The sequence below is a fragment of the Cricetulus griseus genome (genome assembly GCF_003668045.3).
Source record: "Cricetulus griseus strain 17A/GY chromosome 1 unlocalized genomic scaffold, alternate assembly CriGri-PICRH-1.0 chr1_1, whole genome shotgun sequence".
Lineage (NCBI taxonomy): Eukaryota > Metazoa > Chordata > Mammalia > Rodentia > Cricetidae > Cricetulus > Cricetulus griseus.
In genome coordinates this window covers 216,347,217-216,368,507 of record NW_023276807.1, presented here as the reverse complement: position 1 = coordinate 216,368,507, position 21,291 = coordinate 216,347,217, and the positions used below count along the sequence as shown (strand labels likewise).

Genomic DNA, 21,291 nt, shown 5'->3' with positions numbered 1-21,291 from the left:
ACACCAGACAGGCTGGTCACAGCTGCCGCCCTTGTGGAGTTTATGTTCTAGTGCAAGGAAGTAGTAATAAGAAGCAAAAAGACCGTTTCTGCAGATGTTATCTGCCACAGAGAGTGACTGGGGCGAGTTTTTTTTGTTTGTTTGTTTGTTTTTGTTTTTTGTTTTTTTATCTTGTGCCAGCAATCTTTTTGACAAGGTGTACATAACAAAACTCACCTCCTAGCCAACCATTTTAAGGCATCCAGTTCAGCAGTGCTCACCTTGTTCACACTGCCATGAAGCCAACCTGCAGAAATGTCTGTTGCAAAGTCGGAATTAATTCCATTGAACAACTGCCCTCCCCTCTTTCCCAGAATCTGCCTCCAACCCGGAAACCCGGGAATCTAGTGGGTGCTAGGCAAGTGCTGTGTTGCTGAGGCAGGTCCCCAGGGAAGGCATACAGCTTTTGACTTCTGAGGGTTAAATATTAGAAACAGATCAGGCAACTGCATGAGATTTAGAAGCTCTGAGGAGCGCAGGGCAGGGATGGGGGTAGTAGCAAGGTGATGCTAGCCTGTGGTTGCTGCTCTCAAGAAGTCAAGACAGGAGGATAATCTTGAGTTTGACCAGCCTGGGCTGCCTACTGATTTCCATTTTAGCCTGAGCTATGTAGCTAGACTGCATCAAACACAAACGAAACAATGGTTGAAAGGCGGATGAAGACTGTAAAGATCTTTGCTTTGGTCTCTTTGGCAATACTTGCTAGGCCTCTACATAACTTTTGGTCTCAAGATTTAGAGTCTCTGGGCAAACTCCCCACTATCTGAACTTTCACTTTGTGGCTTAATCTTTTTGAACGTTGTTAGACGTTAGACTTGTATATCTTGTGGAAGCATGAGCCTGGGTCCGGGAACAATCAGGAAGGAACTGGACTGCACAGGCAGGCCAAGCAGGATTGGCGGGCTATCCCCCTCGGAGGCATGCCCTTGAGTAAATTCCGCCCACAGAAGCCCGCCCAAGAGTAGGTCCGCCTACAAGAAGCCCCGCCCACAAGAGTAGCTTGCCTGCGGTTCTGGCGCTTGAATAAGCCGTGCACCCATGGGTGAGGACTGGGCCCTGGGCCCCGCGCTGGGCTCCTCTTTGCTTCTGTGCTCCGCGCTGCTGGCCGCGGGGTGCGCGCTGGGCCTGCGTCTGGGCCGCGGGCGGAGCGTGGTGGAGCGTGGTGTGCTCGCCTGGCTGTGCTATGATGCCCTGGTGCACTTCGTGCTGGTAAGTGTTGCCCTGTCGCTGCCTGCCTCGGGTTCCGCCCCGGGGAGGAGGGCTGGGAACCTGAGGGCCTGACGTCCCAGGAGGCCTGAGGGAGTCACCTCTGCATAGGCTGATTCCCTGTACAGACTGAGCCCTACCTCCCATGTGCTACCTGGTCTACTATCAAAGGTATCCCCCAGCTGAGAATTGCTAGGGAAATTTCTCCTCCTCCTCTCCCTGAACCACACTCCTCATCTTATTTTTGGGGGGTAAGATGTATCTAGAAATGCATTTCTTGTAGCTTTCCTAATTTTGTATAATATAGGTTTTTAAAGTATGTCCCTATGAATATCTGAATTTCTCTGAAGTCTGTTAAGGAATCTTTTTCATCTCTAGTTTTATTATTTTAGGTCTGCTGTCTTTTGGTCAGTTTGGCTAAAAGTTTGTCAATCTTGTTAATCTTTTCAAAGAATCAGCTTTCTGCTTTATTGGAACTTTTTTATTTTTGTTGTTTATTTTATTAGTTTTTTTCCTGGTTTTAATTATTTCTTCCTATCTGCTATTTTGGAGTTTGGTTTATTCCTGTTTTTTTCAAACTCTTGAGATGCATCATTAAGTTATTTATTCTAACTTTGTTTTTCTTTTTAACATAGGCACTAAGAACTTTAACTTTCCCTCTTAGGACTACTTTATTTCATCCCACAAGCTTTGGTATTTTGTGTTTTCATTTTCATTTAATTCTGAGATCATTTTTTAAAATTTCCTTCTTGATTTATTAACTACCCACACATTCAACAATCTGTTGTTTAATCTTTAGTGTGTGCATTTCTGGTCTAGTGTACTCAAGCTGCAACCAGAAAGCAATCAGATTCTGTTTAAGGACATAACCTGAATGGCCTCTAGCTCAGTTTCCCGGAGAGGCCTTGTCCCCTCTGGAATCTCACGAGCCAGGTTTCCACTCCGTCTTTTCTCTCAGTATTCTAGTCTTCCAAACCTTTGCCAGAATGGCCTGTTAAACTTGGCTTAGAGCATTGTAGGACTTTTCTAGCCAAGGTTTCAAGCCATTCACATTCTTCTTACACTGCAGTTCCAAAGCCCAAGAACCACAGGGTCAGGTTTACCAAGTTTCTGTATTAGTTACTTGTGTTATTGCTGCAATGAAATTCTGATGAGAGAAATTAAAGCAAGGGTTAGTTTTGACTCACAGTGAGGGGCTGTGGTCCACTGTGGCAGGAAGGAGTGGCAAGAGCAGGAGAGCAGGAGGCAGCTGCAATCATCAGGTCCACAGCCAGGAAGTTCAGCCCATGGCTCATGCTGACAGAATGGTACCACCCTGGTGTACAGTGGGTCTCTTCATCTCAGTTAACCTAGTATAGATAATCCCTGACAGGGAATGGTTCCCATGGTGATTCTAGATCCCATCAAGTTGACAGTTAACAGTTAAGATAAACCATAATGTAGCCTTAAAATTCACCTAAAATGAAGTGAATCACTTTTTTCATTTCTTTACTTGGTGTGGGGGTGGGGGATGTACCTGCCATGACATTGCATATGGAGAGCGGTGGACAACTTGAGAGTCTGTTCTGTCCTTCCCACTGCTGGGTTTTAGGGATCAAACTCGTATCCTGAGGTTTGGCTGAAGGGCCTTTATCCACTGAGCCATCTCGCTGGTCCCTCACCCCACTTTATAAGTAATCAATTGTACATAGGTAGTTCTACTGAAGTATACTCCATCCACAGGTAAAAATATAATCTTAAATACCTTTAAAAAAATAAAATCTGATCTACACTTCCTCTATTGTGAAGCTAAAGTCCATAGTCTTGAAATAAAAAGAAAACCCTGTGTTGGGCAATGGTTTAGGTCAGTATTGCCAGTTAAAGGTGCTAATGCCAGGTGTTTGCAAAGATGAAATTCCTTTTTCCCCCAATGATTTCCTAATATTATGTGCAGAGACTAGAGCAAGGTTCTTTCTCTCAAAGCCTTTGTTTAAAGAATTGACTTTTAAGCTACACAATCTCCCAAAGAACAAGGGTAGTAAGACAGGTACAGTGCGAGTATCTGTCACCCCAGCGCTTGGGAGGGAGGCAGGAAGATGAGAAATTCAAAGCCCTCTTGGTTACATAGTAAATTCAAGGCCAACTTGGGCTACATGAGATCCTGTCTCAAAAACAAACAAACAAACGAAAACAGTCCCACTTAAGGAAAAGTTATAGCTGTAACACTCCAGAAATATAAAAAGGTATTAAGATTCTCAAAAAATGTATTTGTCTGTCACCACCCTGTTTAAGTTGACTTTTCAAGCACAGATGGAGGTAACATCGCACACGCCTCAGTCCATGGTACCTGGAGGTCTGGTCTGATGTGTGGAATGGGTCTGTTCCCCCTGCTCCAGATATGAAGGAATTGCCCCCCAAGGATCATGTCGCTGTCTAGTTCTTCCCACCTAAGGTATTCTTTTCCATATATGGAGTGACCACTGACAAGCACAAGCCACTTGGTTGATAATTTAATCTCTCTGAAATTGAGGCATACCTTTCAAAGTCTAATAAGCCCACATTAATGGACATTTGTGGTCACTAACAGTGCTTTCGCTTGTGTCTTTGACACCAACCTGAAATCAGTGCGGAGGTGCTTGAATTAGCAGTGAGGCCTGTAAGGAATGTCCTTGCCTGTATTGGCTTTGGTTAGCAGTTTGCTCCAAGAGTATGTTGTTTTCTTTTAGTTGTTTCTGCCTTTAATGCTATGGCTGTCCAAATCAGCAACTTTAATTCATCAACTGCAGCTCAGACACTATCCGCAGCGGTTGGGCCACAAGAGCTGCAGCCTGAGGGAATTCTGTTCCCTCTGGCCCCAACTGTTTCCCTGCTATGAAGGGAACTTCTGTAAATCTCTCTCCCTCTAAAGAACTCAAGATTCAAAGGCTGAAGTAGAATTCTGCTCCTCAGAGAGGCTGAATAGCAAGTTAAGTAGCTCACCTTCTGAGTCTCTCCAGAAGCCCTCTGCTTCTCCTCAACCCTCCTTATAAACCCTTCTGCATGGGCTGGAGCGATGGCTCAGCTCTTAAAGGCTAGGCTCACAACCAAAAATAAACCCTTCTCCATCTGGATACTCCCTGCCACTTCCTGTCAGCTAGTTGCTGACCCAGCCTCCTGACTGCAGGGGAATTTTATTTAATGAAACACATCTTTGCATCATTAAATGTTCCAGAGCATAAACAAAAGTAGCACACCTTAAAATAATATCCTACGACATTTTCCCCTTTTTGTCTAAAAAAAAGAAGGTTTTAACCTTAACTATAAACAATAAGAACAATTATCAAGTAAAGATTACATTCTTAATGTAATAAATTCTAGTTCGTTTGTGTCTGGCAATTTAAAAGGAAACACTCCATTATCTATCCATCTTCATGAATCTAAAATTTTATACCCAATTACTCTCTGACTGCAGAGACTGATGTGGGGAGTTTGATGTGGGGAGACAGGTCTTAACTGTGGGCATGGCCTGGGCTGTTTAAGTGTTGGATGGTGAGGTGGGATTGAGGGGTCACCTGTGAGGTGGCGTTGAGGGGCGAGGGTGAGAAGCAGCAGAAGTAGACTGGTGGAGAAAAGAGCAGCAGAGTGTGGCAGGAGGAGAGGGAGCTGAGCAAGAAACAATTTCTGACAGAAAGAAGCTGAGTCGGGAAGTTGAGGGGTATGAGCAGGAGGTTCAGGGAGGGGTATGGACAAGTGCACAGTGGGAACAATCTTGCTGTGTGCTGGGTGCCCAGCTACCCTGGGCACTAGCTTGTCCTTTGATCAGCCTCCTTGGGATTTCTTATTAACATATTGTTCCTGCAGTGCTCTGTTTAGGCTTGTTCTTCAGGATAAAGGGCAGTTGTCGCCTGGGTTTCATTTGCGGTGTTCAGGCACCTTAAACTCCTGGTTTGTTGGTGTGCTTAGGTATTGCCTATTTCTAGTTACTGCCACCAGCTGCCCTCCCCATTCCGCTGCTGTCCCCCACTGAGTGTGCTTTCCTGCGGAAGCCCACCTCCAGCTCTCAGCATTCCTTATTTGCCTGCTCTTTGTGTAGGACTGAGGCCTTCTGGGCTTTCCCTGTCCATGTCTCCATGTTGTTGTATTTATTCATCTCATGTTTAGGCAGCCATGTTGGTAAGACTTTATAGGTTTAGATTCTGACATTCCCAGGAGACACAGCTCACAGCATGTTTTTTAAACACATAAACAACAGCAAAGCAAACACAACAGAATCCCTGTGCTTTTGTTTTTAGACACAGGATCTGGCTCTATAGTGCAGCTGTGTAGCGCAGGTTAGTTTCAAACTGACATTCCTCCTGCCTCGGCCTACATGCTGAGATCATAGACCATGCCACAACATACAGCTTTGAAAACTTTTCATGCCACAAAATGTTTTTCTTATATTCTTGGTAATGGAGAAGATATGGGTGAAATATCTCAGTCCCTGGTGATTCCTTATAACATTAAACCAAATTTATTTTATTCATTTCATTATATTATTGGTGTGTGTGTGTGTGTGAGTGTGTGTGTGTGTGTGTACACATGTATACATTCTTGGCCACCTATAACTTTTTTGTTGTTATTACATTTATTTATTTATTTATTTATTTATTTATTAGGAGGGGTGCGCGTGTATACCGCAGCATGCATGTGGAGGTCAGAGGACAGTTTACAAGCATTGGTTCTCTTCTTTTACTATGGAATCCTGGAGAGCAAGCTAGTCAGGCTTGGCAGCAAATGGCTTTATCCACTGAGCCATCTCCCCAGAATCCCATGACTTTCTTCCCTCTTTTTCTCAGTATGTACTGTAGAAGGTAAAGCAGCGCCAGGCCCACCTGCTGCCATTGACCAGCTAATCCTTACAGGTGACTGCTTCCAAACAGCAGCCAGTCCGGGAGTTATCTCCTCTAGAGTTGGTGTGTTCCATCCTCATCTCTGGTCCAGTCACCTGTAGCCAAAAGCGTGGCCTCCCATAGCTATTGTGGTGGTTTGATTGAGAATTCCCCTCCTCAATAGATTCATAGATTTGTATATTTGGCCCACAGTTGGTAGAAATGTTTGGGGAAGGATTAGCCTTGTTGGAGGAGGGAGTCACTGAAGGCTTTGAGATTTCAAAAGCACACATCATCCCCAGTTATCTCTCCAACTGCCTTATGCTTATGGATCCAGATGTAAACCCTCGTCCTCTGCTCCAGCGCCAGGCCCACCTGCTGCCATGCTCCTTATCCATCCATTGTCCTAGTTTGCTTTCTGTTGCCACAATACTCTGAACAAAAGCAGAGGGGAGGAAAGGGTTTCTTTTACCTTCTGCCTCCAGGCCTCAGTCCATCAGTGAGGGAAATCAGGTAGTATAGCTCAAGGTAGCAGCCATGGCGGAAGGCTGCTTTGCTAGCTCACGGGCTGGCACATGGTCAGCTAGCTTTCTTATGCATCCCTTCACCTATCTGGCTGGATGGTGCCTCCTGCAGTAAGCTGGCCCCCTGTGGCAAGCTGGGCTTTCCCACGTCCATCAAGACAATCCCTTACAGGTATGGATGGAGGCCAGGCTGGTGTGGACGATTCCTCTATTGAAACTCTTCCAATGATTATGGCCTTTGTCACCCTGACAGCTGAAGCTGACTGGCATGTCCTTAACACATGGAAATCAATGTTCTCTTCAAAGGGTGGCTGTAAACCTGGGAGTGATGTGGGCTCACTCTTCAAATCTCAGTGCTTGACTGAGATAGGAGAATTTTGAGATGAAGGTTAGATCAAGTCACAGATTGAGACCCTGCCTCAAAACAAATGAGCAAAAACCTGCTATAAAGATTAAATGCCATTTGTGATTTAAAGCAGTGTTTCTCAACTTGACCATGTAACAGTCACTCTAGGATTGGCTGCGATTCTGCACTGGTGACAAACTCCCAGATGAGACCTGGGGTTCTTGGACCAGGGCTGCAAGGACACAGGGTGCCTGGCACTTTCCCAACCTCAAAGGGTGCAGTTCCCTCTGCCTGCATCCCTCAGCATCTCCCTGTGCCCTTTTGATGCTGTTTGTGTAGCAAACAGTCTTAATCCCCATGTCCAGTCACGGTGAGCCTCAAGACTTCCCATCTGGTCCTTACCCTGAGAACAGCTGTCTCAGCAGAAATGAGGATTCCTTCAAGAGGACAGATGTTCTCCTGTCCTAAATCCAGCACTAAGCCCGATAGCATGAGTGCAGCAGCACTAGTGTGACTGACACCAAGGTTCCACAAGAGCCATCACTAGCCGCTGGTAATGTCAGGTGACAACTGTCTGCTGGGGCTGGGAAAGACTGCATCAAAGGAGAGTGGTCATTTAGTGGGAAAATGGCAGCTGGCAGTGGACATGTCTAAAGTCAGTAAAGCCTGGGGGAGGGGCTGCTGCAGCTGGTCCTTCCATGAATGGTGGTGCAGGCTGTTGCCATGACAACCCTGGTGTGATTAGGCTTAGACACTTGGTCAGATCTGAAAGTACTAATATGTGTCAGCGGAGTTCACACCCCACTCTCACTCTACCTCATCTCCGTGTAATGCTGGAGTGCCACATTGTTTTCTGAGTCTTTATTCAAATACTTTCCCAGCAAAACACTCCACAATAAATTTGCATACAAAATAGCCTATTTTGTGTCTTAATTTCTGTAAAGCCATTTTTTTTTCTGCTAAATGTCTATTTGAGGACTGAAGTGAGTGCATGCACCATTTCTTGTAAAATTGTTATTTAATCCTAGATCACAGGCAAGACACTGGCTTCTTTTGAGCACTGACTCCCAGTTTCTAGAAATCTATAAAATACATTGTTACAAGCCACAGGTCTGGAATAACAGAAGAGAAAAATGAGGCAGGATTTTGTTAACTCCATCTGCCGTGGTACATGGCCCTTTCAAGTGACTTTGTTAGCTGCTCAGTTAGATGGAGTTAGCTCACACCTGTTTTAACCTTGCAATTAGGAAATAACCCATTTTTAGGCCAGCTATCTTGATATCCAGAAACTTAATTTTTTTAAATAGCTAACTTGGAATAACTGTCTTGGCAGCCTTCTGCAGACCTCATTAGACAACAAGAGAAAACTTGCCCGGTGTATGCCACGTAGACCCCGAGGCAGCAGGATGAGCATTTCGATGCTTGGCCATTTACCATAAGAGCATGTGTGGGGAGCAGAGGAAGCCCTGAGTGAATGTTTATTAGTGACAAGGCCATGTCAAGGGCCCCAGTGCTCCAGACCCTTGGGAATAGCAAAGCTTTCACCCTGCCAGGTGCAGGGAATTAGCACAGCCTCCCTGTGGTCTGTGTGTGAATGTTGACAAAGTGTACGGAAAGCATTGGCCACACTCCCAGCTATGAGTGTCTGTCTTCATTCCCTCATCACCCATCAGGCTAACATGACCGAGCTGTGCAGGATGTGTTGGGCATGGGCAATATGTTTTGATTTGGTTTCTATTTTTCTCCTTTGGGAATTTCATACCCTATATTTTTATAATAGTCTTTGCTATCCTTTTACTCCTTCCATATCCTCCAGCCCCCATCCCACCTACCCAACCAACGTCATGTTCTCTCTCACTGGTTTACAGCTGGATAACATTGGTAATTACTTTGCTTGCTTGGTTGTGTGCATACTACCATCTAGTGCAATGGACACTAGCACTAAGTACACTAGTAATAAGGACACTAGCACTAAGGACACTAGCGCTACGGACACTAGCACTAAGGATACTAGCACTACGGACACTAGTGCAAAGGACACTAGTGCTATGGACAATAGCTCTATGGACACTAGCACTATGGACACTAGCACTATGGATACTAGTTTTAAGGACACTAGCACTAAGGACACTAGCGCTAAGGACACTAGTGCTATGGACACTAGCACTATGGACACTATCACTAAGGACACTAGCCAGTAGGGGTGAAGCTTCCAGTTGAGCACCAGCTAGATTTCTCCATGTTCTGTGCCACAAGTATGTGGTGTCTCCCATGATAAGACCTTACTGTAAGGTTGTAGATGCTAACCAACAGCACTGGCAGTAGCATGTAGAGTTTGATGGGTCTATGGGTCCCATTTTGCCAGCAACTCAAAAAGTTGCCCATTCTTATTACGGGGGGTGGGAGTGGTTACTTGGTAGCATATGATGTCTAGTTGGGGTCTTGTCTTCTCCATTACATCGACTCCATTTAAATGTCTTTTATATGTATGTGTTTTAGGAAGCTTCACTAGTAGGTTTCCATTTGGGTTTTTATTGTTATTACCATGTGTGCATATGCCTGTGTACCATGGCGCTTGTATGGAAGTCTGAGGACAACTTTGTGGCCTTGGTTCTCTTTCCATATTTATGTGGGTTTTGGGAACTAAACAGGTTACCCAGCTTGTACAGGAAGTGCCTTGACCTGATGATTCATCTTATCAACTGGATTTCTGAGACAGGGTCTCACTATGCAGCTCAGGCTGGCCTGGAATTGGAGATCCTCCTGCCTCCGCCTGGTTTTGACATAAAGTGTGAATGCCACCACCATGCCCAGCTAGTTTCTTTTAAATGTATTTTATGCACATGGGTGCTCTTTCTGCATTTGGAGGAGGGCATCAGATCCCATGGGCTGCCATGTGGTTGTTGGGAATTGAACTCAGGACCTCTGGAAGAGCAGCCAGTTTTCTTAACTATTCTGACGGTCTCTCCAGCCCCTAATTTTTGTATGCTAACTATCCCAACTGATGTAAGATAGAATCTCAATGTAGTTTGGATTTACTTGTCCCTGATGGCTAAAGGTGTTGAAGGTTTTTTCACATGCTCATGGCCCCTTTGTACATTACTTGAGAAATGTTGTTCACTTCACTTGACCATTGTTGATTCATTGACTTGTTCTTTTGGTGTTAAAATTGTGGTTAATCTTTTGGTTCCTATTAAGTTCTTCATATACTCTGGCTGTTAATCCGAAAGGCTGGATATGGGGTGTGTGTTGTGGTGAAAGTCTTACTGTGTTGATTGTGAAAAGGTACACAGTTCATACTTTAGAGTCTAAATCACTTTAAGGGTGGAAGAAGCAAACATTACAGTTCATTAACACAAAGTGAATTCATGTCAGGAACCATGTGGGTCTCTTTTAACAATGTTGGTCCCTGGAGAATCACACTAGATGGTTTCTGTTGTAGTTCCTATGTGGTTAGAGCCCCCAGGAGTCTTTAGAGCCAGGGTCACTGGTCTCATTCTGTAACCAGATTCTGCCTCCAGTGTCTTGCTGAGTTTGTTGTTGGGGAGAGTACCTGGGGATCAGTATATATAGCTGCTGCTGTGGTGGCCTTGTGCCTACTTATTTGTGTTTCTCCCAAGTTCTTTCAGGGCCAGAACAGGCCAGGCTTAAGTCATGGAACTGTCCAGATATACCATCTGAAAGAGATGACATCTGATGGGAAGGTCTTAGGTCATTGAGGGATATGTAGCCCTCATGGGACCCCTTGGCAATTCGCACAAAAGGATTTCTATAATAGGACCAAGCCTATCTTGAGATGTGGTTTTTCTCCACATACAATCCACCATTCTCCATCCACCACAGGCCAGGCCATCTGGACCCTAAACTCCTGCAATGGTGAGCTGAATAACTCTTTTTCCTCTGAAGTTAGCCCTTCTCGGATGTGCTGCTATGGTAATACAAAGCTGGCCAATGTGATTGCTGGGAAGGTTTACCAGCTTTGGAGTTGCCTTGAGAGGAGGGAGAGGGCTTCTCAGCCCTTGCTATTATTTGAGGGACGGATCTCACAGTTACTAATAGTTGGTTTTTCCCCTGGCCTCGGTGGCAGCTTTGTGAGATGACAGTATACTGTCTCAACTCTGGTGTAGGTTGATGCAGTTTGCTAATCTTCACTTTGAGACACGATCTCATGCATCCCAGGCTAGCCTGAAACTGACCATGTAGCTCAGGCTAGCCTTGCTGTCCTGGTCTTCTTGCCTCCACCTTCTAATGCAGTGATTCACAACCTTCCTAATGCTGAAACCTTTTAATACAGTTCCCAATCATAAAATTATTTTCATTGCTATTTCATAACTGTAATTTTGCCATTATTATGAATTGTAATGTAAAATATCTGAGTTTTCCCAATGCTATTGAGTGACCCCTGTGAAAGGGGTTGAAACTCACTGGTTGAGAACTGCTGTGCTAACACATTTCCTACTACACCCAGCTAGTTTACTAACCATATCTAGGTCTCAGATTTACCTTTCTCTCTCTCTCTCTCTCTCTCTCTCTCTCTCTCTCTCTCTCTCTGTGTGTGTGTGTGTGTGTGTGTGTGTGTGTGTGTGTGTGTGTGTATTACCAACTGAGTAGGTTTGTTGCCCAGTCCAGTAATCAAGAGTTCGAGTTAAGAGTACACTCTGGGGGCTGGAGAGATGGCTCAGAGGTTAAGAGCACTGACTGCTCTTCCTGAAGTCCTGAGTTCAATTCCCAGCAACCACATGGTGGCTCACAACCATCTGTAATGAGATCTGGTGCCCACTTCTGGCCTGTAGGGATACATGCAGGCAGGACACTATATAAAATAAATAAGTATATAAGTAAATTTAAAAAAAAGAGTACAGTCTGTGTTTGCGGAGGACTCAAACTATGTTCCTAGCAGCCACCTAACCCTTCAGCTGCAGGGGATTCAATACTGTCTTCTAGCGTCCACAGGTACCTGCACTCGCTTGCGCTCACATGCACACAGACAGACAGAGGCATACAATTAAAAATAAATCTTAAAATCCTTTAACTGCTCTTGGTTTTGCTAGGTAGTAGGGATGGGGCGTCGGTCCCTGTGCATGCCGGGCAAGTGACCTACCACTGTGCTGCATCCTCAGTCCCAAACACTTTAGATTCTGTCTTTTCTTTTTCCTTTCTTTCCCCATTTCTTTCTTCCTTTCTTTCGTTCTTGCTCTCATTCTCCACTCCCCATTCTTTTCTTTCATCTCTGGCTGGCCCATAACTCACGTTATAGCCTACACTGGCTTTGAACTTGTGTGCGGGTACTTACCACCATGCCTGGCCTAAATCTCCTGTAAAGAAGATGCACTTTAGATTGACTCAGGCAAAGCACATTTACTAATTAGGTGACCCAGAAAGAGTGTCAAGAAAAGATAACATGAATCAGCTTCCAATTCTGTGTTAACAGAGATTAGGATGGGTAAGAAGCCGAAGCACATTCATGAGAAAGGGTGAGAGAGGAAAAACAGACAGTCACAACTGTGGATAGACAGACGTCTCTCACTAGCAAGTCCCAGTTCACATATGAAGCAAACTAAACTAATACAGTGTGGTTTTGAGACATTCAGGTAGGAAAGGATCTTCCACTATAGCTTTACCACTAAATGACACAGGGTTAAGATACTGGGTCAGTTAAAAAAAAAAAAAAAAATCTGTGGTCCACTGCAGTGAACACCACTTCTACAAGCACGGAAGGAATGACGAATGACTTGAGTGGCTTTTCTGGTTCTAGACTCCACTCACAGATAAAACAGAGGAGTCACATACATGTGCTTGCAGAACCAGGATGGGAATTTAATCCATCCATGTTAGCAAGCAAAATGGACAGAAGTTGGTCATTGAACGCCGGAATGAGAGTGTAGAAGCTTGGGGAACTCTCGTGCTCTTAGCAAGGAGTCTCCATGACACAGATGAATGAGTGGACATCTGCTCTCAGTCCATTACCGGTCACAAATTTGGGTAACTAATGGAAAAATGCTATACCTATGTATAATAAACATCATTTTGTTTTGTTTTGTTTTTTCCAACAACTGGCATTATGAAATCAGAAGCGTGTTCTTATATAGAAAAGAAATAAGTTTCTGTACACGAAGAGGGCTTTATTTTGTATGAAATAGAGCAAGCCAGGATTTACTGCTGGGAGGACTGGGTGGGGGAACAACTGGTGTAAATGTGTATAAATGTGTATCGTTACAGGGTGAACAGTCTGAAGAAGTAGGTAGCCCCCGAGTGGTAAAACATAGTACCAAAGAGAACAGAGGAGGTGGACAAAGTGTTGGTGTCATGTGAAGCTGTTGGGGGTGGTGGTGGTGAGGAAAAGCTATTGACATGCTGTAAAAATTAGTCAAGGGAACCAATGTCACATCAAGTAGACCAGTGGATTCTAGCTGTTCAACTTTTGGAAGTGTAGGTAAATAAACTCTTCCACGATTCATGCAGACATTTTCATTACTAAGTCAAAAGAGAGCCTCTGCATGTTTAAAGCCTTCCTGAATTTGCCCTCATGCAGCACAGGTAGAGGGTTCAACTCTGCTATAGACATTTGCTGGCCACATGCATTTTATTTATAAGGTTAAAAAATGAACGGCTTCGAGAGTCTTTTCCATGATTTAAGATCCTTGGAATAATCTACAGATAGTTTTTATTTTGTACAACAGTCAAGCACTCTCCTTGAAATTTCTTCTTGTTTTTTCCTACATAAGAACACACCTCTGATTTATAACGCCAAGCATTAAAAAGTAACATTTATTATTAGGTTTGGCCACGTTCATTTCCCATTCTGGTTAGCCTCCAGAGATGACATGGTGTGGTCCTCCAGGCCACTGCCCAAGACGTGGACACCTTACAGAGGGGAAGGGGGAGCTGCTGCCATGCAGTGCCTGCCATGTGTCTGCCGTGCCGCGCTGTGGTGATGAGGCTAAACAGAGCCTGTCTCCCTTTTCTTCCCTCTAGGAAGGCGCTTTTGTCTACTTGTCTCTAGTAGGAAATGTTGCAGATTCCCAAGGCTTGATTGCATCTTTATGTAAGTAATTAAAAACATTTGCATTTGAAATGTCTGAGGAGATTAATTGCAAGAATGGCTGTGGAGGAACTGAATGTCTATATCACATGTTGTATGATTCCGTTTACATGTCCTGTCCAGAACGGGTGAATCTAGAGAGACAGATAGCAAATTTATGGTGGCCTGGGGCTGGGGATGAGAGTCAGGATGTGGAAGGGAAAGTGGGTGACTGTTAGTGGGTGCGGGTTTCTCCTTTGACTATTCTCAGTTAGATTGTGTCTGTTCACATCTGTGAATGTGCTAAAATTGGAATTGTATGCCATGTGAATTACATGTCAGTAGGCTACATAGTAAACAGTATATGCAGCTGGGGCGTGGCTCAGTGGTGGAGCACTTGCCTAACATGTGTGAGCCCTACACAACCCTGTGAAACAAAGAAAAGACACCAAAAGGCCTGCAGGATTTAAACTGGGTGCTTCCCCCATAGATGTTTTGTATAAATTTACTTTTTAAAATTTTATTTTCACTTCTGTGTATGTGTCTGTGTGGGTTTGTGCATGTGAGCAGTGTCCTCAGAGGCCAGTGGAAGGCATCAGCTCCCCTGGAGCTGGAGTTATAGGCATGAGCTTCCCCATGTGGATGCTGGTAGCTGAACCCAGGTTTTCTGGAAAAGCATACATACTCTTAACTGCTGAGCCACCTCTCCAGTCCCCAGTTTGCTATTGACTGTGTGTCTATACCTGTCTTCTAAATAATTCTCACAATTCCTCCTTCCCTGTAGAGCTATCAGGTAGTTTCCCATCTTCTTAAACCCACTGTAAATTGACCAAGACTTAGTCATGTGATATTGACTTCCCAGTGTGCTCTGAATCAGTGTGGTTAAGTCAGGGAGGCAGGAGCCAGCATCTCTTCCTGGCTTTCAGGTTTGGCATCTGTAATTCTGCATTGTCTACTGCGTATCTTTCTTTTTCCTTACTTTCTTATTTTATTATTTTACTCAGCTTTTGTTTTATTAATTTATTAAGCATCTGTGTGTATGGTGTATGCAAGTATATGCGGATGTGTGTTTCAAGTTCTTATTTCTTTTATGATTTTTAATTTTAATTAATTAATTTATTTAATCTCTCTCTCTCTTTGTGTGTGTGTGTGTGTGTGTGTGTGTGTGTGTGTGTGTGTGTGTGTAGGACAAAGGACAGTGTTTGGGAAGTGGTTCTCCCCTTCCACCATGTGGTTTCCCAGAAATCAAACTCAGGTCATCAGGCTTGGTGGCAGGTGGCTTTACTAGCTAAGCTATTTCACCAGTCCTAATTTATTATCTTATTTTATGTCTTAGTTTTTGGTGCTGAGGATGGAGCTATGACCTTGCTCATGCAAAGCACAGGCTGTGTTATTGAGCTGTGTCACCCCCAGCCTTATTGTATTTCTGTCATATCCTGAAATCACATGCTCACACCAAGGTCTGTCCAGACACTCTTGTTCACTATGAGTGTTAGGAAATGTCTAAAAAATGGAACTATCAATTCAATCAGTACTTCTGAAAACAAAATGTGCCATCTTTGATCCCTCTCGTTCTGTGTTCAGGCAGGGATCTCAGCTCCCTTGGACCAAGTCCTGCTACTGTACCTCCAGGGAAAGACTCATCTTGTCTGTATTAAACTTTGCATGAGGGTGGCTGCAAAGTCATGAGGCTCGAGGACCCAGCCTGAATCACTACCCTCCCTTGTGCGGGTTCCGCTGGTCCCCTTTGTCAGAAGGCATGCTGCAGCTTTGACACTGGCTGCCTTGCTTTGGGCATCATAGAAAGTGAACAGCCCAGATGTGATCCATGGAAAGTGAACGATTGACAGGGTCTCTCCGTCTCTCCATCTTTAGGGGAATTGAACTTTTAATGATTGACAGGGTCTCTCCCTGTCTCCATCTTTAGGGAAATTGCCCTTTTGAAAGCAAATGCTAAAGAGCAGCTGCTGATCTGAGGGTCCAGGCCCAGACTTCCCAGAGGCTGGCCATGGCTTCAGGCTGTAGACCACCTTCGTCCCCACCCAATGGCAGGGCATGTAGCAGTGGTGGGGCTCAAAGCCTCCTCCAGCTATGGCCTGGCCTCTTTCCCTCTGAACCACCGCCTTCTGCAGTTGTCAGTAAGAAAATAAATGGAAATGATCATGTCATCATGATTTTTAACCTGGTGTTGGACCCTTGGTTGTTCTGCTTTAGCAAGGTGGGCAGTGGGTAGAGTTCAGTAGCAGAGGGCATTGCAGGGGTTCACACAGGGTCTGGTGGGACGCAAGGCTACCATCAGGCCACCCATCGCCTTCTCTGCCATCTCCAGACTCTCTCCGGCTCTTCGCACTTACATCTAGCTGCAGACATTTTGCCTCCTGGCCTGGGGCTCTGCTCTGGGGCACCCATTCTTTATCAGCCATTCCTTGGGGTATGAGGCCTGGACTCAGGGTGCAGTATTCTGTTTGCCACCAAGTGGGGTGGCACACACCTCTAATCACGGTACTTGGGAGGGTAAAACAGGAGGGTTGCTAGTTAGAGGCCAATCTGGACTACATAAGACTATCTGACCTAGTGACCAAGGCAAGGTCAGGCAAACACGCGTTAGACTGTTATGGCTGCCGAAATGGGGAGCTGGTCCCTTCAGTGTCACCAGCAGTGGGCAGGTCTTCCCCCCTCAATTAATGATATCAAAACAGTCCCCAATCCCCACCCCAGAAGCCTATCTCCCATGTGATCCTAGGTTGTGACAAGTAACAGTTAACACTGTTATACCAGGCTTTCTTTTGGGTCACCAACCAGCACCCAAATCATGACAGGGAGACTTCTTAATAGTTATGAATGGCCAGCCTTATCTTAGCTCTTATTTTAATATATTTCTATTTACGTATTTATCTTGGGGCTTTTATTTATTTATTTATTTATTTATTTATTTATTTATTTTTTATTTTTTACTTTTTTGGTTTTTCGAGACAGGGTTTCTCTGTGGCTTTGGGGACTGTCCTGGCACTAGCTCTTGTAGACCAGGCTGGTCACAGAGATCCACCTGCCTCTGCCTCTCAAGTACTGGAATGCCTTGGGGCTTTTCAACCTTTCTTTCTGTATATTTTATCTTCCTGCTATCTCTGGCTGGCAGCTGTCTGGCTTCTGGCCCATCACATGTCCCCCCTCTTTCTCCTTGTTCTCTTCTCCTCTCCCTCTCTCTCTCTCTCTCTCTCTCTCTCTCTCTCTCTCTCTTTTTGCTTTGTTTTTCGAGACAGGGTTTCTTTGTGTAGCTTTGGAGCCTATCCTGGCACTCGCTCTGGAGACCAGGCTGGCCTAGAACTCACAGAGATCTGCCTGCCTCTGCCTCCTGAGTGCTGGGATTAAAGGCATGCACCACCAACGCCTGGCCGCTTCTCTCCTTTTGAGTCTAGATTTCTCCTCCTATTTATTCTATCTGCCCACCAGCCTCACTTATCCGTTTTCTGCCTAGCTATTGACTAGTCAGCTTTTTATTAGACCAATCAGGTGTCTTAGGCAGGCAAGGTGAAAGGAATGCAACACATCTTTACATAATAAAACAAATGCAGCATAAACAAATACAACACACATTTACACAGTTAAACAATTATTCTGGAACACAAACAAATGTAACACATCATCTTTACATCTTTAGCAAAGGCAAAGTAAACAAATGTAACACATCTTTGCCCAGTTAAATAACATTCCACAACACACCACCATCACACTGTGAGGTAGTCTTGTGTGTGTCCAGGAGTGCCTGCACACATACTTATACACACTAGAAGAAACCTCAGCAATCCTAAGGAATGGATGGCATCCACCTCCTGAAACACAAGGTATCTCATTGCTAATTGATGGCCCAGTGTGCCAGCAGGCTTCCTGTATCCGCTCTCTTCCATCTTACCAGTTCTGGGATTGCAAGTGTGAGTTGCTTGCCTGGCATTTTTACATGGGTGCTGGGGATTGAAGGCAGGTCCTCATGCTTGAGAGGCCAGAGCTTTGCCAACTGAACTATCCACCCGTGCTCTAGAACCATCATTATTAAATATTGTGTCTGCAACATTTGACTGTGTTGAACTAATTTAAAATCCTGCAACTTGTAATGAAGAGGGTCAAGAGTAGAGTGCACATACATGAATATGCTTGGAAACTGTATTTTACAAGTAGAGAAGCTCTCTCTGTCTTATGTCAAGGGTGAGGGACACCATAGTCCCAGGCTTCCCTTGCCCTCCACAAACATGGTGAAAGTTGTGAAACAGTAGTCATTTTCATTAACTGGCATCAAAGGCTTACTAGTCATAGACCAGTAGGTTAGGGTAGAGGACCCAGAACCAAAACCATGCAACATTACAGATCCCAGATATTGGACAAAGTGATAAAAACATACATTGGGAAAAAATTGCAACCTGTTCAATAATTGTGGGAGGAACACTGAACAACCCATGAGGAAGAATGGAACTAGCCCCCTCCCACCTTGTGTAAAAACCAACTCCAATGGATCAAGGGCCTTAATGTAAGGCCTGAAATGCTAAAATGCTAGAGAGATGGAGGGAAAACACTTCAAGATATAGGGTTTTCCAAACAGAAATCCAATAACACAGGAAATAATATCAACAATAGGCAAATGGGATTGTGTGAAGTTAAAAAATTCCTACTCAGTAAAGGAGTGAGGACATCCCACAAAGGAAACATAATCTTTACCAACTATACCTCTGGTACAGATTAACATCTATATCTATAAGAACTCAAAGAATTTATCAGGACACCCAGACCACCACCCCCCTCTCTCTTTCTCTCTCTCTCTCTCTCTCTCTCTCTCTCTCTCTCTCTCTCTCACACACACACACACACACACACAAACCCTATCTTGAAAATCAAAACAAAACAAAAAATAAGCAGCAAAACCAAATCATCAAATCCATAAATGGGCAAGTACCACATTTCTGCAAATCTGGATTAAAAGCTGTATATGGCAAGGAAGTACAAAGTTTCTATTTAGGGAAGAAATGAGACCAGCAGAGAAGATAATGGGGCATTGAGCATGAATAGAATAAACTGATGTGATTGACTGAAATTGTCCTATTGTAGCCCATTCATTTGTACCCTGCCTAAAAAGTTAACAACAAAAGATGTTTGCCAGTTGAGAGACTAAACACAGGTATTTTGCCTTTAGGGAAAGAATATGGCAAGGCTGATGCAAGATGGCTATATTTTGATTCAACCATTGTGTCAGTGGAAATTCTGACTGTTGTCTTGGATGGGTTTCTGGCATTGGTTCTCATTTATGCCATAGTCAAGGAGAAATATTACAGGTAAGTTCACTCCTGCCCAGTGTCCACATGACATTTGGATGTAGTTGCAAGCATGTTTAGCCACAAGACAAAAGCTTTATGTAAGACTTTAACATGTCTAGCTTCATCATGAAATCTCAGAAATGAAAGAGTCCTCCCAGCTCTTACTCCCCCTTTCCCACCACTTTTACAGATGATTAACAGTGATTTTTCTTGATTCCTTTAACCACATTTGCAGACACATTACAAATTTACATGGATACTGTGTGAAACATTGATAATATTTGCATGATTGACTGTGCCAATCACAGGTAATGAAGACCCTTTATCTGCATAATTTCATTACTCTCCACAATACCCTTTGAGGAAAGATGTTGTCATCTTTACAACAGATGAAACTGGCTGGTGTTGAGTTCATAGCCAGGTCTCTTTGAGGGTCAGTGGTGACCTCACTAAATCCTCCTGAGAATGGTACAGGGTACTCAAGTGTGCTTAGAACTCTAAACACTGTTAGAACAATGCTGTGAAGGGCAAAGTTGCTTCTGCAGGCAAAGATGGCATCTTTGCTATCTAGGCTGACTTGGTCCATCAAAGAAGCAGCACACAGAAGCCCATAGGTTTCTGTAGTAAAGACTGTTGGTACTGCCCTAAATAGAGGATGCCATAGCTCACAGAGCCAAGTTGTCCCAGCTTCACTTTGTATCTTCTCCCTACAGGCATTTCATACAGATCACCTTGTGCGTGTGTGAACTCTATGGTGGCTGGATGACCTTCTCCCCTGAGTGGCTTCTTGGAAGCCCCAACCTCAACACCAAGAGCTACCTCTACTTTTGGGTGTATTTGGTGTTTTTTAATGGTTTATGGGTTCTGATCCCAGGACTGCTGCTGTGGCAGTCATGGAGGGCACTGAAGGAGACATATTACCAAGGGGCCAATTTAGAGAAAAAACACTTGTAAATTCTCAAAATGTTGTATCCTGATGTTCTGCTTTATGAGTCAGAATTGACCAGACATTCCAATCAATACTTCATTTTTACAGTGTTGTTTCCAAATAGCCATTACAGATGGGTTGGAAGGTGGCAAACTTTGTTGTTTGTTTTTGTCCTTTATTATACACTAATGTAAAGAAAAGACAGGACGTGGGGTGTGGTGTTTGCCCAGCACTCACAAGACCTTGAGTTATACTCTCAACACTACAAGGGGCTGGCGGGTAAGTTTTCGCTTGTAATAAGATCATATTAATTAGATGCTCTTATGTCCTGCATAATTGTTATGCCATATTTGTATATGAGTATTGAAGAACACTGTAAGGAGTAGCATTAATTTTTATTAAAAAAACAACAACACACACATTTGCTTCAGCTTTTATTCTTCTCAGTGGTCTCTTTGGGTTAGGGTTAGTGGTGTAAACCTAGAAGTAAAAGGAATGATTCCGTTTTACACTTATGTTTTTTTTCAAATTTGTGTACACAGTAGAAAACGGTAGCAGTCCGTGGAGTGGTGTGGAGTGGAGTGTACATGTACACGTGACAAGCTGAGGAGGATCATGGGTTTGAGGCCAGTCCGGCTGACATAGCATATATCCTATCTCAAAAAAGAAACAAAAGGGGAACTCACATTTTAGACCAGGCTGGTCTTGAACTCACAGAGATCCACCTGCCTCTGCCTCCCCAGTGCTGAGATTAAAGGTATGTGCCACCAGAACCAGCTGGTAAATTTTACAATGTAACTATAAAATCCAAAAGATGTCACACAGTGGGATTTGTACCCTAACAACTGGATGACTGAGAGGAGTGGAGCACAAGCTTGGTATCTGTGCTGTGTACCAAGATAGGACAGGGCCCCGTTGTGTTCCAACTTGCTGGAACAGTTCTCTCTACCATGTGGATCACAGGTATTAACCTAGGGCATCAGGCTTAGTTGCAGACACCTTTACCCTCTGAGTCAGTTGACTGATTCAAATGTGGCTTTATGCTCCAAGGGGTTCCCTGCCTTGGGTGGACAGTTGTGGAGGAGGCATCCAGAAGAG

The 21,291-nt window shown here is 44.2% G+C and overlaps 1 protein-coding gene across 1 annotated transcript; it reads left to right on the top strand.

The window, feature by feature from the left end:
• Positions 1-1,016: 1,016 nt before the first annotated feature.
• Ebpl (EBP like) lies at positions 1,017-20,852 on the top strand. The gene is made up of 4 exons (XM_027390383.2): positions 1,017-1,248; positions 13,920-13,989; positions 19,145-19,283; positions 19,979-20,852. Exons 1-4 carry the CDS (start codon positions 1,078-1,080, stop codon positions 20,217-20,219), a joined length of 621 nt encoding a protein of 206 aa, XP_027246184.1. The 5' UTR covers positions 1,017-1,077; the 3' UTR covers positions 20,220-20,852.
• Positions 20,853-21,291: the final 439 nt, after the last annotated feature.